At 38.9% G+C, this 14,107-nt stretch overlaps 1 protein-coding gene across 1 annotated transcript in view; it reads right to left on the bottom strand.

Moving 5' to 3' along the window:
• The window catches only part of LOC103032203 (voltage-dependent T-type calcium channel subunit alpha-1I), a 269,335-nt gene that overhangs the window by 132,862 nt on the left and 122,366 nt on the right, over positions 1–14,107 (bottom strand). The window contains exons 8-10 of the mRNA XM_049479328.1: positions 13,506–13,876; positions 5,070–5,221; positions 818–1,003 (exon numbers count right to left, since the gene is read on the bottom strand). Of these exons, the coding sequence (XP_049335285.1) occupies positions 818–1,003; positions 5,070–5,221; positions 13,506–13,876 (709 nt within the window). The remainder of the gene's footprint in view (positions 1–817; positions 1,004–5,069; positions 5,222–13,505; positions 13,877–14,107) is intronic.

Here is a 14,107-nt window from a genome sequence, read left to right as displayed (position 1 = left end):
TCCTCTCTCTCTCTCTTCTTTCTTTTCCTTTTTTCTCTCTATATCTCTCCCTCTCTCTACTATTCCCTCTATTCTACTATCTTTCCATTCCCAATGCTTCTCTAACGTTTCTTCTTTTGCTTTTCATATCTATATTCTCCGTCTTTCTCCATTTCTTTCTCTCCTCTCGTTTTTATTTCCTTTTCTCTCTTCTTTTTTTGTCTATTCTCTCTATTTTTCTCCCCCTTAGATTTTTTTATTCTTTTCTTTTTCACTAGTTTTTTTTTTTTTTTTTTTTTTTACTGTTTTACATTTTCATATCTCTTTCTCTCTCTCTCTCTCTGGGCTTTTTTCTTTATCCCATCTGTTTCCCTGTCCTGCTCTTTCATCTCTCTTTTTTCACACTTTGTTTTCCTGATTTCCTTTCTTTTCTTTCTCTCTCTCTCTTTCTTTCTTTCTTTCTTTCTTACTTCATCTCTCTCTCTCTCTCTCTCTTATTGATCATAGAGTGCAAAGACTCAGAGAGGCATGATCAGAGTTGAGCACCAGCTTACATCACTCCTGCAGGCTTATACACACACACACACACACACACACACACACAACACACACACACACACACACAACACAGGAGACACCCATGTGATTATTAATATATTATATTTGCCCCAGAAGCATCGAGACTCATTGCACACACAAGCACACGCACACATACACACACACACACATACAGTGTTCACACACTCTACTAAAAACAAACAAGTGTGCGTGTGTGTGTGTGTGTGTTTAAGTCTGTGTGTACAGAACGAGTATTTTCAGCGCACAAACACACACACACCTGAAGATGAAGATGAAGAGCATGAGCAGCATGCAGAACGTGGCCACGTTGTCCATCGTCTTCATCAGCACCACCAGCTGCCGCCGCAGAGCCGGCATGAAGCGCACCAGCTTTAACACACGCAGCAGCCTGAAGGTCCTCAGCACTGAGAGACCACCATCAGACTGACCTACGATCTCACACACACTGCAGAGAGAGAGAGAGAGAGAGAGAGAGATATGTTGTTATCATTACTGAAATAAACTCTTCTTACATTGACATCCATTTAAAGTTAAGGAGGTTTCATTTCTCTCCTGTAAAGTGGTTGTTTCACAGATGCTTGTTTTTTTGATTAGAGAATATACAGTATTATAACTGAACACACAGGGAAAGGAAGGCTGGGGGGATGACTACACACTGATGGTGAGTAAAGGGGGAGAAATATAACCACCTGGCTGTAGAATAGAGCTCAGTTACTACCTGTTGATTTGGTACATTAAGTTTGGCAGCTGTCGGAACGCAGAAAGTCTATGGCTTGGGCATGTGTGTAAATGAACATGGCCAATAGCAATAGCAGGGGATGAAAATAAAACTACAAATGACTGAGTGCTGACAGTACATGTCTTCTCAAGCAGCTGCCCTGACATAGTAGCACCCCATTTTTATTCTTAATAGATTTTTTTTTATCCCGAGAACTTTATCAATATCTCAAAAGCTGTCAAACTATACAAATTCTGCATAATTACGATAAAAAGGATATAAATCAAACAGTTTTATATATATAAAAATACTATTATATACTAAATTATAACACATTGAAAGGACATTTTAAAATTGGTGCCCTTTGAAATCATATACATATCATATCAAACAGCAGAACTTACCATATCTACCATAGAAAGAATCCATGACCAATTCATCTCTGAAAACAGTTAGCTAACAGTCTCCAATCTTTTCAGCTGTTAGCTAGCATTGAGCCGCCAGCTGCATTCCAGTCTCAAGTAAACTACAGCTATAAACCACCTATCATATCATATCATATCATATCATATCATATCATATCAAACCACAAATCAGTATAATAATCCAACCAGCGTTGTGTCATCCATCTGATATCAAACATTAGTGATTAATCCAATTTAGAAAACATATTGCCATGGTGGCTAATCCATCCTTTTGGTCTTCAAAATAAATATTTTCAAATGCCAGACCATATTAATGAAATGAGGTATAGTTAAAATAAAATAAAAAATAACATACAAACAGTTTTTTTTTCTATTATTTTATTTGGAGTATTTTGGACCATTTAAAATAAGGCCTGATATCTAAATATAAGCTCTGTTAACAATTGCATCTTATTTTGTAAAGTTTTAAACAGGGCTGGTCTATTTTATTATTATAGAGCAACATGTTTTTGCTATTAATGTAAATAAGAGATTAATTTTTAATCTCCTGAAAACAACATCTGGAATTTGTGAGACTTTCTTCTATATATGTTTTTAATCTTTAGGCAAATAAAGATGCGTAAAAAATGTAAGAAATACACAGTATTTACAGCATCCGTTTCTGACTGATGTTCATTAAAGGCAGCTTTAAAGACAAAAAAAAAAAAACAATATTTTTTTTTTCATAAGAACTAAGATAGTTACTTTAAAACCATCTCTATACATATCTATACAACACAACAACCGAATAACCCCTTCCTAGTGGGGTTTTTCACACCTATAGCTGATTTGTTTTAGTTTGAGGCAGTTAATAAGTTTGTAAACCAGGACTGAGTTTTCCTATTTGTGCAACAGGGTAAATACAGGAAGACGGTCCTGTGTTCTGGACTAGTGTATATTTCTGTGCAGTAGTAGAGATGAAATTTATTCATAGCAGTAGTTATTATATAGATAAATAATCCAGTTTAAACTACATCTGTTCAGCCTCTGCTTTAAGGGTATTGGTGAAGATGTTTTAGTCTAACTTAGATAACTGCATTCATTCACACCTGCACACATTACACCAAGAGTGAAAATGATCCTAATTTAGGATAAAAATCATCCAATTACCTTAAATTTACATTAACTAAAAGTGCATGTGTAAAAAACAGCGTAGGGAGTTTCCATATAAACATAAATTAAAATATAAACTAAAGTGAAGAGGGAAGGAGCTCTTTACAGCCAAAAAGTAGAGCCAAAGAGAAAACTAAAAACCTTACTACATTAATTAGTATTAATTTTTAAAAAGAACACATGGCTTAATTAAACTGGGAACTTGGGAAAACAGCATTTTTTTGCAATCAAATGTCAATTTGAACCTTATTTGTCGGACTATAATCTGGGGCCAGTTGTTCAAAGGTAATCTGATCGGATTTTGGTTATCGGATTGGATCAAATCTGGAAAACGGGTTGTTCAAAAGGGAAAGAAGCAATCTGAAATCGGATCAGATCATGTAATCCAATCCTAGTTTGTTAATGGATCAAACCTTCAGTTTCTGTTGTTCAAAACTTTTCAGTAGGATTTGGATAACTTTGATCCAAAAAAACAGGATTACCCTGATCCCAACAAGGGGTAGGATTTCAAGGGGGATTTCAGGAAGAAAATGTAGTAAAACTTTAAAATCAAAGTTTTAAAGTAAAAAAAAATGTATTTGTACAATTTAGTGTATATACTTTTATTTCTATTTTGCACTTGACCTGTTTAACCGTTAAAGTGATAAAGTAGACATTGGCTACCAATTAAGCCTTTTACTATAGTAACGTAAAAATAAAAACAATCTTGACCCCATGAAATAAACCCCCCAAAAGATTTCAATAACAAACAAAAATAATACATTCATTTTTTCATCTACGTCACTGTCATTCATCACTGTATATTAATGTCAAGGAAACATTCATCAGATATGAAGCTGTCAAAAATAATTTCGAACAATTGAAAAGAACACCAGAGTTTGTTCTGGTTCTTCAACAGGCTCAGGTGCATCATGAACATCACAGAGAGGGACATTGCGTCTGGTAGCAACGTTGTGCAGGACAATACATGCAAGTGTTATGTTGCATGCTCCCTGTGGTTCGACTCGCAAATAGTTAAGGCATGCAAAGCGTCTCTGCAGAACGCTCAATTGCTCGTATTGTTTTGCAATAAGCAGTATCTTGTTACTGCAAGAAAAGGAGTCATCAACCCCTGTTGGTTCTTCTATCTGTTTTTTACATAGCTAGTAATCCGGATTAGGTAATCCTGAAAACTGTGTTTCTGGATCAGGTTGATCCAATCCAAAATTGCTTTGAAAAACTGGCTTAAAAGTAAGACAGATCACCTGATCCTGGATAGCAAAAAATGTGATTACCAAATCTGGATAATTTGGATCCGGATTACATTTTTTGAACAACTGGCCCCTGGTTTTAAGGAGAAGTAAAGCCACTTTGCTGAAGTACATCATTATAAGGGTATGCTTTCAGCTAAGTTTCTCCAAAAACTAAGGCTTGGTGCAGCAGCATTAGCTCTTTCACCGTTCAGAGGAGAGTAAATATATTGGACTGTGGTCGGCATGTTTACCGTGTTAAAACAAACTATGTGGGCAGAACCGCTAGCTGATAGTGCCTTGGGTTATCAGACACTCAGAACACTCAGGGTTCCTCAGGCTATCGCTATCAGGTGGCATTTACGTCCCGCTAGCGCTGCAGTTAGCAGCTGATGCTAATGCTGCTGCACCCAGCCTTAGTGCTGGAGAAACTTTACTGAAAACACACCTTAAGACAAAATATTGCAAATCTAAGTTTACTGTAAATAAACAGAAGTGCTTAAGTCACTCAAATAAACTTTTTTGGTAGAGAGCGTCCAGCACTCACTTGACTATTTTTTTTAGAATCACAGTTTTGTTTACCCATTAGAAGGAAAACATGCTGACAACCTTGCTCACTTTGATGTAGGCATCCTTACAAGTGTCGCTTAATGCACCTTATGTATGAAAATAGACCAGAAAATAATGTGAAAAATACAGTATATTTCTTGTATACACTGTGAAGGATGTCACAAACAATCGCTTTTAATACCAAGAGAAACAACAGATATGTAACAGATATGTAATATAGAGTATGAAGAACACTAATATAGGTTTAAATAACCTTCTCTTGATGTTCTTTACCAATTTAAAGGTTCTTCACACTCACACATCTCGACAAAAATGGTTCTATCTGGACCCAAAAGTGGGCCTTCTATGGCATCCCTCAAAGAACACCTTGTGGTTCCATGTTATTGTAGTACATCATAGTATGAAGACCTTTCTTACCTGATGATGACGATGATGCCGTCAAAGATGTTGTAGGGGTTGCGCAGGTAGTTAAAGCAGCCGAACGCCGTCAGCTTCAGGATCATCTCCAGAGCGAACATGCTGGTGAACACAATGTTGCAGATTTCCAGAACGTTGGTCAGCTCCTCTGGCTGAAAGATGGAACAAGAGATTTGCATGTGAGGAAAAACATGCAACTTAAATGACCTTTTAGATCTTTGTGGTTGTTATCTACTACTTTACTGTACTACACTGGTTATCTACTACACTGCTATGTCTTTATAACTAAGGCTGTATCTCTGAAAACATTTTGTTCTTGAGCTTTTTTTAGAGCTGTAAAATTGACTGTAGAGGAAGGCAGGTAGGTGTTCACTGCTGCAGTGCTGTTAGCCAATCATGAGCAAATGCCAAAATCCTGTCTTTCTGCAGAGCCCTCTAATTCAGTGATCTGAATTTTGAATTTTTGTTATACCAATTAATTTATCCGACAGTTTTGTTTAATATATTGTGTTCCACTTAAATAAAACTATTGATTTTAATACCATTTTCATTTTAATACCATTTACTTAAATATGTTTTTAATAAATATTTATATAAAAAAAAGACCAACAATAACATTATTTGTGTTTTATTTAAAGTCAACAGTATTAACTTGAAATAAAACAGGCATGCCTCTTGTAACTGCAATATTCTTACAACAAGTAATGATCATGAATAAATCAGAATCAATGCCTAATCTCAGTTTTATAGGCTGTAAGCCTGGATAAGTTGAAATTACTTAAATGTTTAAGGAAGCCGGTTGCTTTACGTAATTTAAAAAAAAATAATAATAAGATTAAGTAGTGTTTACTAAAACTTGAGTGTATTGTATTGTAATTGTAATTGATTTAACTTAATATTTCTACTTTAAATGAAGATTTAAATTACCCACTGAAAAGTAGATGAAGAAAGAAAACGCTATAGAACGAACAGCATTGAGAGCACAGCCAATACAGAGTTAGCAGCTCAAAAATGATGCTTGATCTTATAGCCAACAATATATAGACCAGACAGTTAATCACATAGTAATATATGATCTATAAGTTTACCTAAGGTAGCCCAGAGGGAATGACTACACACTGATGGTGAGTGTCAGAAACAGGGGGACACACCCAGTATGCAAATGAATTGTTTCAGAAGCCAATGGAAAAGGAGCTGTTAATAGCAAAAGACTAAACTCAGTTTAAATGTATATGTTCCAAAAATGTTCACCTAATTTATAACAGTTGAGTAATGTTTGATTTAGTCACCAAATATTTCTCCCATGCTCTCCAATTAGCTTTCCTAGCTTTCACTTTCACTTCAAAACGATAGAAACTGCTGAAACGTTTAACAAATTTCAACACAAAATACTGTTCCATAATTAAGAGGTAACTAAGCAGAAACTAAGCAGTAACTAATTAACAGTGCTGCATTAACACCTAAATCTCTCCTATCAACTACCAGGAAGTCCTGAGTAATTACCCAGTAGATAGTACTGAACCAATGATTATAGTAGTTCACTATTAACACTTACATATCTCCTGGAGAACTACTTACTAATTATGTCTCCTTAATAGTAACTACTCAATAATTACATCTTAAACAAACATTAACTCCTCAGCTGAAAACCCTTACATGCCACTGAGGGAACTATAGATCTAAATCAGTGTACACAAACAACTATTTGATCAGTGGTGATATTAAAGGCATTATTAAATAAATCCAGTGACACCATTTGTAGTAGTAGTAGTAACCTTAATTACCCAATCATCCTCATTATCTTCTCAGTATCTAAATATTAGCAACTTGAAAATAGTAAAACACTACTGGGTGTAGTAGTCTGCTTAACCCCTGTTTTTGGGAGAAAAAAATTATAAAGTAATATTATAGCTAATATTTGTGTGTTACTGCTTAGTCACTGCTTAATTACCTATTAACTATGGAAGAGTTTTATAAAGTGTTACTAAAACATCAAATACCAGATGTGTCAGGGTGCAGCAGGACCAAGGAGAGGACACGTAGAGAAGACGGAAATGTAAGCAATTTATTGAAAATACAAAACGAAAAAACAAAGAACTAAATAATCAAAGAAACACATAGTACATAGAAACTGGGAAAACAAAGAAAACCTACAACCTAAGAAACGTAAAACGTACAAGAGCCGACAAAGGAAACAGGAAACACAGGACTATAAATATAGATACAAGGTGGGAAATGAAACAAGGAACACCTGAGGACAGGTAACGAGGGCATGGAGCTACAAATGAAACACAGGTGAAAACACTTAAGGCAGAGACACAGGAGGAAGAGACATGACACCACGTGGAGAACGACACAGTGACACGTCACAGAGGAGGAAAGACACGGAACAGGGCCAGGAGGTGACAGGATGCGAATGGGTGCTTAAGCTATATCTAAAATTATTGATATCAAAGTATTCATTTTGAATCTCCTCCTAAAGTTTCTGAAACAAAAATCCAACAATATCAAAGCCAGTTAAATTCCTCCTTTTTTCTCATTATCCCACACAACTCTTAAGACACTCAAAAAGCACTCGAAATTCAAAACCACTTCTTTTTTGGACCCTTTGCAAGATGGAGGACAACTGCAATGGCAGTGTTGGCAATGAGCAGAACTGCTTTGGGAAGAAATTGACCCTTGACGGGGAGTTGTCACTATTAGGCAAGATTAGCAGAGGAAAAGATCGAGGAGAAGCAGAGCCGCGGGGAGCTGAATCACTGGGCAGAACACACAGCGTTTAAAGGGGGAAGAGAGAACAACAGCAGAACACATGTCTAAGAGAAAAAAAATGACAATAATCCTCTTTAATTACTGCTGTAAAGCTGCAGGCGCAGAAAAATGTGGATAGACGCACGCATACGCACTCTCTCTCCGACACGCCGCTCTCAGCCAGTGGGGTTGTAATAAGCTTTTCATTACTGGGAACGTATCTGACTGTGTGGGGCAGAGCGTACCTCTCAACCAACGCACTGGGTTATTAGATTACCGAGAGTGAGGAGACAAGAGGAAAGTGGCTAACAAATGAACACATACATCGCAGACTCACGTGCGACGTAAAGAAGTGTTGTGGGGAAGAGATGGACTCCCTTTTCAACCTCAGTCATGCCTCATGGCATCAGCAGAAGGAGTCCGAGAGAACACTATTACCAGGTACCTCTCGACAGACACACTGGGTTATTAGATTACCTAGAGTGAAGAGACAAGAGGAAAGTGGCTAACAGGAAGAGATGGACTCGCTTTTTATCCTCAGTCATGCTGCATGGCATCAGCAGCCGGAGTCCGAGAGAACACTATTACCAGAGGGTACCTCTCGACAGACGCACTGGGTTATTAGATTACCGAGTGCAAAGAAACTAGAGGAAAGTGGCTAAGAAACGAATTAACAGACCACATTCTCACATGCGACAAAAAGAAGTGTTGGAGGGAAGAGGGGCACTCTTGTTTCAACCTCAGTCATGCCTCATGGCATCAGCAGCCGGAGTCTGAGAGAGCACTATTACCAGAGGTTACTTCTCGACAGACGCACTGGGTTATTAGATTACTGAGTGTGTGGAGACAAAAAGAAAGTGGCTAAGAAATGAACACATCACACCACATGCTCATGTGCGACGTAAAGAAGTGTTGTGAGGAAGAGATGGACTCGCTTTTTATCCTCAGTCATGCCGCATGGCATCAGCAACCAGTGTCTGAGAGAACACTATTACCAGAGGGTACCTCTCGACAGACGCACTGGGTTATTAGATTACCGAGTGTGTGGAGACAAGAGGAAAGTGGCAAACAAATTAACACATACACCACATGCTCAAGTGCGACGTAAAGAAGTGTTGTGAGGAAGAGATGGACTCCCTTTTTATCCTCAGTCATGCTGCATGGCATCAGCAGAAGGAGTCCGAGAGAGCACTTTTAGCAGAGAGTACCTCTCAACAGACGCACTGGGTTATTAGATTACAGAGTGTGAAGAAACTAGAGGAAAGTGGCTAAGAAATGAACACATGCACCACACGATTACATGGGACGGAAAAAAAAGTGTTGAAGGGAAGAGAATGACTCTTGTTTCAACCTCAGTCGAGAAGTGTTGTGGGGAAGAGATGGACTCCCTTTTTATCCTCAGTCATGCTGCATGACATCAGCAACCAGAGTCCGAGAGAACACTATTACCAGAGGGTACCTCTTGAGAGACACACTGGGTCATTAGATCACTGAGAGTGAGGAGACAAGAGGAAAGTGGCTAACAAATGAACACATACATCGCACACTCACGTGCGACGTAAAGAAGTGTTGTGGGGAAGAGATGGACTCCCTTTTCATCCTCAGTCATGGTGAAAGGCATCAGCAACCAGAGTCCGAGAGAACACTATTACTAGAGGGTACCTCTCGACAGACACACTGGGTTATTAGATTACCGAGTATGAGGAGACAAGAGGAAAGTGGCTAACAAATGAACACATACACCAAGCGCTCACGTGTGGCGTAAAGAAGTATTGAGAGAAGGGACGAACTCTCTTTTCAGCCTAAGTCATGCTGCATGGCATCAGCAACCAGAGTCCGAGAGAACACTATTACCAGAGTGGACCTCTCAACAGACACACTGGGTTATTAGATTACCGAGAGTGAAGAGACTAGAGGAAAGTGGCTAACAAATGAACACATACACCACACGCTTACATGGGACGGAAAAAAAGTGTTGGAGGGAAGAGAGGGATTCTTGTTTCAACCTCAGTCATGCTGCATTGCATCAGCAGCCGGAGTCAGAGAGAACACTATTACCAGAGCGTACCTCTCAACAGACGCACAGGATTATTAGATTACCGAATGCAAAGAAACTAGAGAAAAGTGGCTAAGAAACGAATAAACAGACCACATTCTCACATGCGACGTAAAGAAGTGTTGGAGGGAAGAGAGGGACTCTTCAACCTCAGTCATGCCACATGGCAACAGTAGCCGGAGTCTGAGAGAGAACTATTACCAGAGGGTACCTCTCGACAGACGCACTGGGTTATTAGATTCCTGAGAGTGAGGAGACAAGAGGAAAGTGGCTAACAAATGAACACATACATAACACGCTTAATTTTTTTAATTTTTTGTTGAATTTTAGCTGAGTATCTGTTATGGACAGTCCAAATAAAGTGCTAAAAAGAAAACAGTGCAGTTTTAATTATTTTCCTTCCTCTTGTTGCAGCTACTTCTTTTCATGTCGTGCTCCTTTTTTTCTTATCCTTTGGCTTTTTGGACAATTTTCCAGTTTGCACTTATTAAACAACTAATGTTTTTTTTTTAAAACCATTCATGGTTGTTGTGATTATCTTTCAAATTGGGGAAAAAACATAGAACAAAATCTGTAAAAGAAAACAAAAGAACTCTACAAGTAAGGAAAAAATAAAACAAAATCATGGCTTTATGTTGCATCATCTGAGCTTTCATCTTCATCTCCCTCCCTCCCTCTTCCTCGTCTCCTCTTTGTGTGGTTATCGGCCAATTCAATCTCGCTGCGATCAATGCCCTAAATCGATCCAGCAGAGCGGAGGTTTAACAGTGTCACAGTGTGCCCTCACACACACAATCACACACACACACACACACATGTGCACACATTTGGGAATTGATGGCAGCACAGAGGAAGTAGGAAAGAACCTGCTGTGGAGGATCCTACCTTCAGGCATCATCTGGTTAGGGTATAACAATAATTCAATATCATATAATATCATCAACAATAATCAATAATTCATATTGTCATAGAAAAGGTTTTATTAAAGGGAACATGATTTTTAAACACATTTTTTATGGATTTCAATATCCATCAGAAGCCACGTGAGGGCAGGACTGAGCTAGCAGCCAGCTAGCGAAATGCTAGCAATTTTGAGCTTCATAACTGAGGACCAGTGTAACGTACAGACATAATATACATATCATACTGTGCCAAAGCGAAGAATAAACAATATTTAACTATCACTTTGTCTTTACTGTGTCAGTCTGTTACCACAAATCAGCAATTATTTTAGTATTAAAATGTGGTCAGCTAGCCTCACGATTTACATTTGCATTAGCCTTTTGTACACACTACTCACACCCAATAACAGAAGCCAAGAATGATCTGCAAGGACAAGCAGTTCACATTAAAAATATCACTAGAACTAGACTATCTGCAGATATCCGACTACTCTATCTCATCTAGTGGAAGCCCAGTGTTGGTCTGATCTACTTTGGAGATCCCACCCTGCTGAAACTCAAGAGTTTGTTGACCTGGGTGGAATTGCCACACTATTTGTGGATGGGGAGAAACTGCAGCGCTATTTGTTTACATGGGGAACATGGCGCTATTTGGTGAGGGGGTGGGGGAGATCGTGGCGCTATTTGTTGTTCTTTGTGAAATATAATAGGTCTTACTGAGTTGTATATGGATGCTGCAAATGAAACTGTTCCTCAACCTCCACTGTCTGCAGTAGCTAGTAAAAGAAAATGCTTATAAAAAGTCAATCAGGAAAAGCATCGTGTCTATGTCAACTTGTGAGTTCATAGCCTCGCCCACCTTGGCTTCGACTGCCCACAGGTAGCACTGCAGAAGCTAGCAGCACTAGGCACAGCATGGCAGTCAGTTCCTGCATTATTTGTGCAAATAACACATCAATGTTATATGCTTTGCCCAGTAAATCAGAGCTAAGGAACAAATGGTTAGAATTTGTATATGGAACACCCCTATCGAAGTAAATTGAGATATGTAGGTAGGTGTATTTTTAAAACAGTTCTGTTTACATTAGTTAAAAGTACAAATCCACCCCTCCATCCGCCAACAAAACCGTGGGGTGGATTTTTACTTTCTGGACCTGGTCTACCCACCTCTGTGTGTTTACATAGGTTTAAATATGATCTCCGGTGGATTTTGCTTCGCTTCGTAGGTTGTTTCTATGTGGTTGCTATGGCATCCCAGGAAGTTGTTAAGGGGTTATTAGGTAATGACATTGACATTGGCAGTAGTGTTGAAGTCAAGAGATGAGAGTTCAAGGTAAGATCAAGACTTCTAGAAGTTTAGTTTGAGTCAAGACAGGGATCAGATTAAGTTATTTTTTTATCATATAAATATTTATGAAGAAAACTGAAATAAAATGTATATATCATTGATCATTTATTATGATGCATTATACTTATACCTTATAACTTATTTTACATGACATTTTATACAGGTGCATGGAACAGTGCAGGTGGATTGTCAGAGAAGGAAGGTAAAAGAACTGAGGCAAAGATTTTAGATGGAGAAGTTAAAATGGATCAGTCGTATCTGATCTAATTGAATAAATGAATCCTTGTGTATTTACACTGAATTCTGGTGATCTTTAAAAGCTCAGAGACTTTACCTTTAGACGTTTACCTTCATTGTAAACATACTTGACTGTGTTTCGACTACCAAACTGCTCTATTTAAGTAGCATAGCTCCCAAACGTTAAAGGTCTCATTCTATTGTTTTTTATAATTTACTTTTAAAATGTCTAGTTGTGCTCTCAAGTATGAATGAATGTCATGTGAGCTGTTTTTTGTGTGAAAAAAGTGATCCGGTGTAACGCTGCTTTAGTCCGGTGGAGGAGTGGGGGGCAGAAACGATAGGATTTCGTCTCTTGCTCATGAATATTCATACATGCAAACCTATCACCTCTGATTGGCTTACAGCCCCGTAATGACCACCTGAGATAACAAAGCAACTCAAACATCTTAACTACCAAGACATTTCAAAGCAGCCACCTAGCCACCACTGATAGCAACACGATAGCAAGCAACATGCAAAGACACACACTATAGCAGCCACCTGGAACACCACAGCAACTATGTAGCATTCCGACATGATTACAACACTTCACAACGTTACAGCAACCACCTGTGTTCACTCTCTACACAGGGGTTTATGTGATCTGTGAATCTAATCTGAGCTTATGATGATGTCATTCCTCGGAGAAACTGTGATAGAAAGACCCTACAGAATTTTCATCTCTCTCTTTCTCTCTCTCTCTCTCTCTCTCTCTCTGACTCTCTCTCTCTGACTCTCTCTCTCTTTTACACTTTGTTGTTGTTTTCCTTTCATATATTTTTCTGAACTTTCAGACTTATAACATGCTACATTGGAGTTGGAGAAAGATGCAGGGAAGAAAGGTTGGGTGATGTTGGCACAGAAAAAATATGAGTGTGTGTATTAAAGTGTGTGTGTGTGTATAAAAGTGTGTGTGTGTGTGTGCTTTGCTTTTCTGAGAGTGCTCTACTCTGTGGTCTCATGAGAGGGAGCAGGTGGAGTTTGTTTGCTCTGTTTTCATCATGCAGAAATCCACTTGAAGACTTTTACAATCAAGGGAATGGTGTGTGTGTGTGTGTGTGTGTGTGTGTGTGTGTGTGTGTGTGTGTGTGTGTGTGTACCTGCTCGTGATGTTCGATGCCCATGCTGATTGTGTTGATGAGAATAGCGATCATGATCCCCCTGTTGAAGTATTTGCTCTCCACAATTCCCCACAGTTTGATCCTCATCTCTATCCACAGCTCTTTACACTTCCCTTTACACGCCCCCTTCTCTTTCTTCTCCTCCGATTGGTCGGCCTGCTCATCCGTCTTCTGCTCCGCGCCGTCCTCTGCTTCCTCACTGGCTGACGTGCCCACTGGTCCCGCCCCGTCGGTGAGCATGAGGGCCTTGGTGCAGTCAGGACATTCCTCGGAGCTGGGGGTGACGGGAAGAGCAGCGGACCCTTCGGGAGGGGCGTGGTCAGATGTTTGGTGATGAGGACAGTGGGGTGCTGTGAAGGAATTGGTATGGTCTAATTAACTGGAAGAAAGATATTACTGTAAAGTGTTTATAGCTTCTGGATTCTATATCGTATTTTTCAAACTATAAGGTGCACTGAAAAATCCTTAATTTTCCCAAAAATTGAGAGCGGTGTTAAAACAAGCTATGTGGGATGAATCGCTAGCTGATAGCGTTATCGAGCGGCGTTTACGTCTCGCTAGTGCTGCAGTTAGCGGCTAAT

The sequence above is a fragment of the Astyanax mexicanus genome, chromosome 5, assembly GCF_023375975.1.
Source record: "Astyanax mexicanus isolate ESR-SI-001 chromosome 5, AstMex3_surface, whole genome shotgun sequence".
Lineage (NCBI taxonomy): Eukaryota > Metazoa > Chordata > Actinopteri > Characiformes > Acestrorhamphidae > Astyanax > Astyanax mexicanus.
Note: the sequence above shows the minus strand (reverse complement) of the source record. Positions and strands in the feature narration are given on the sequence as shown.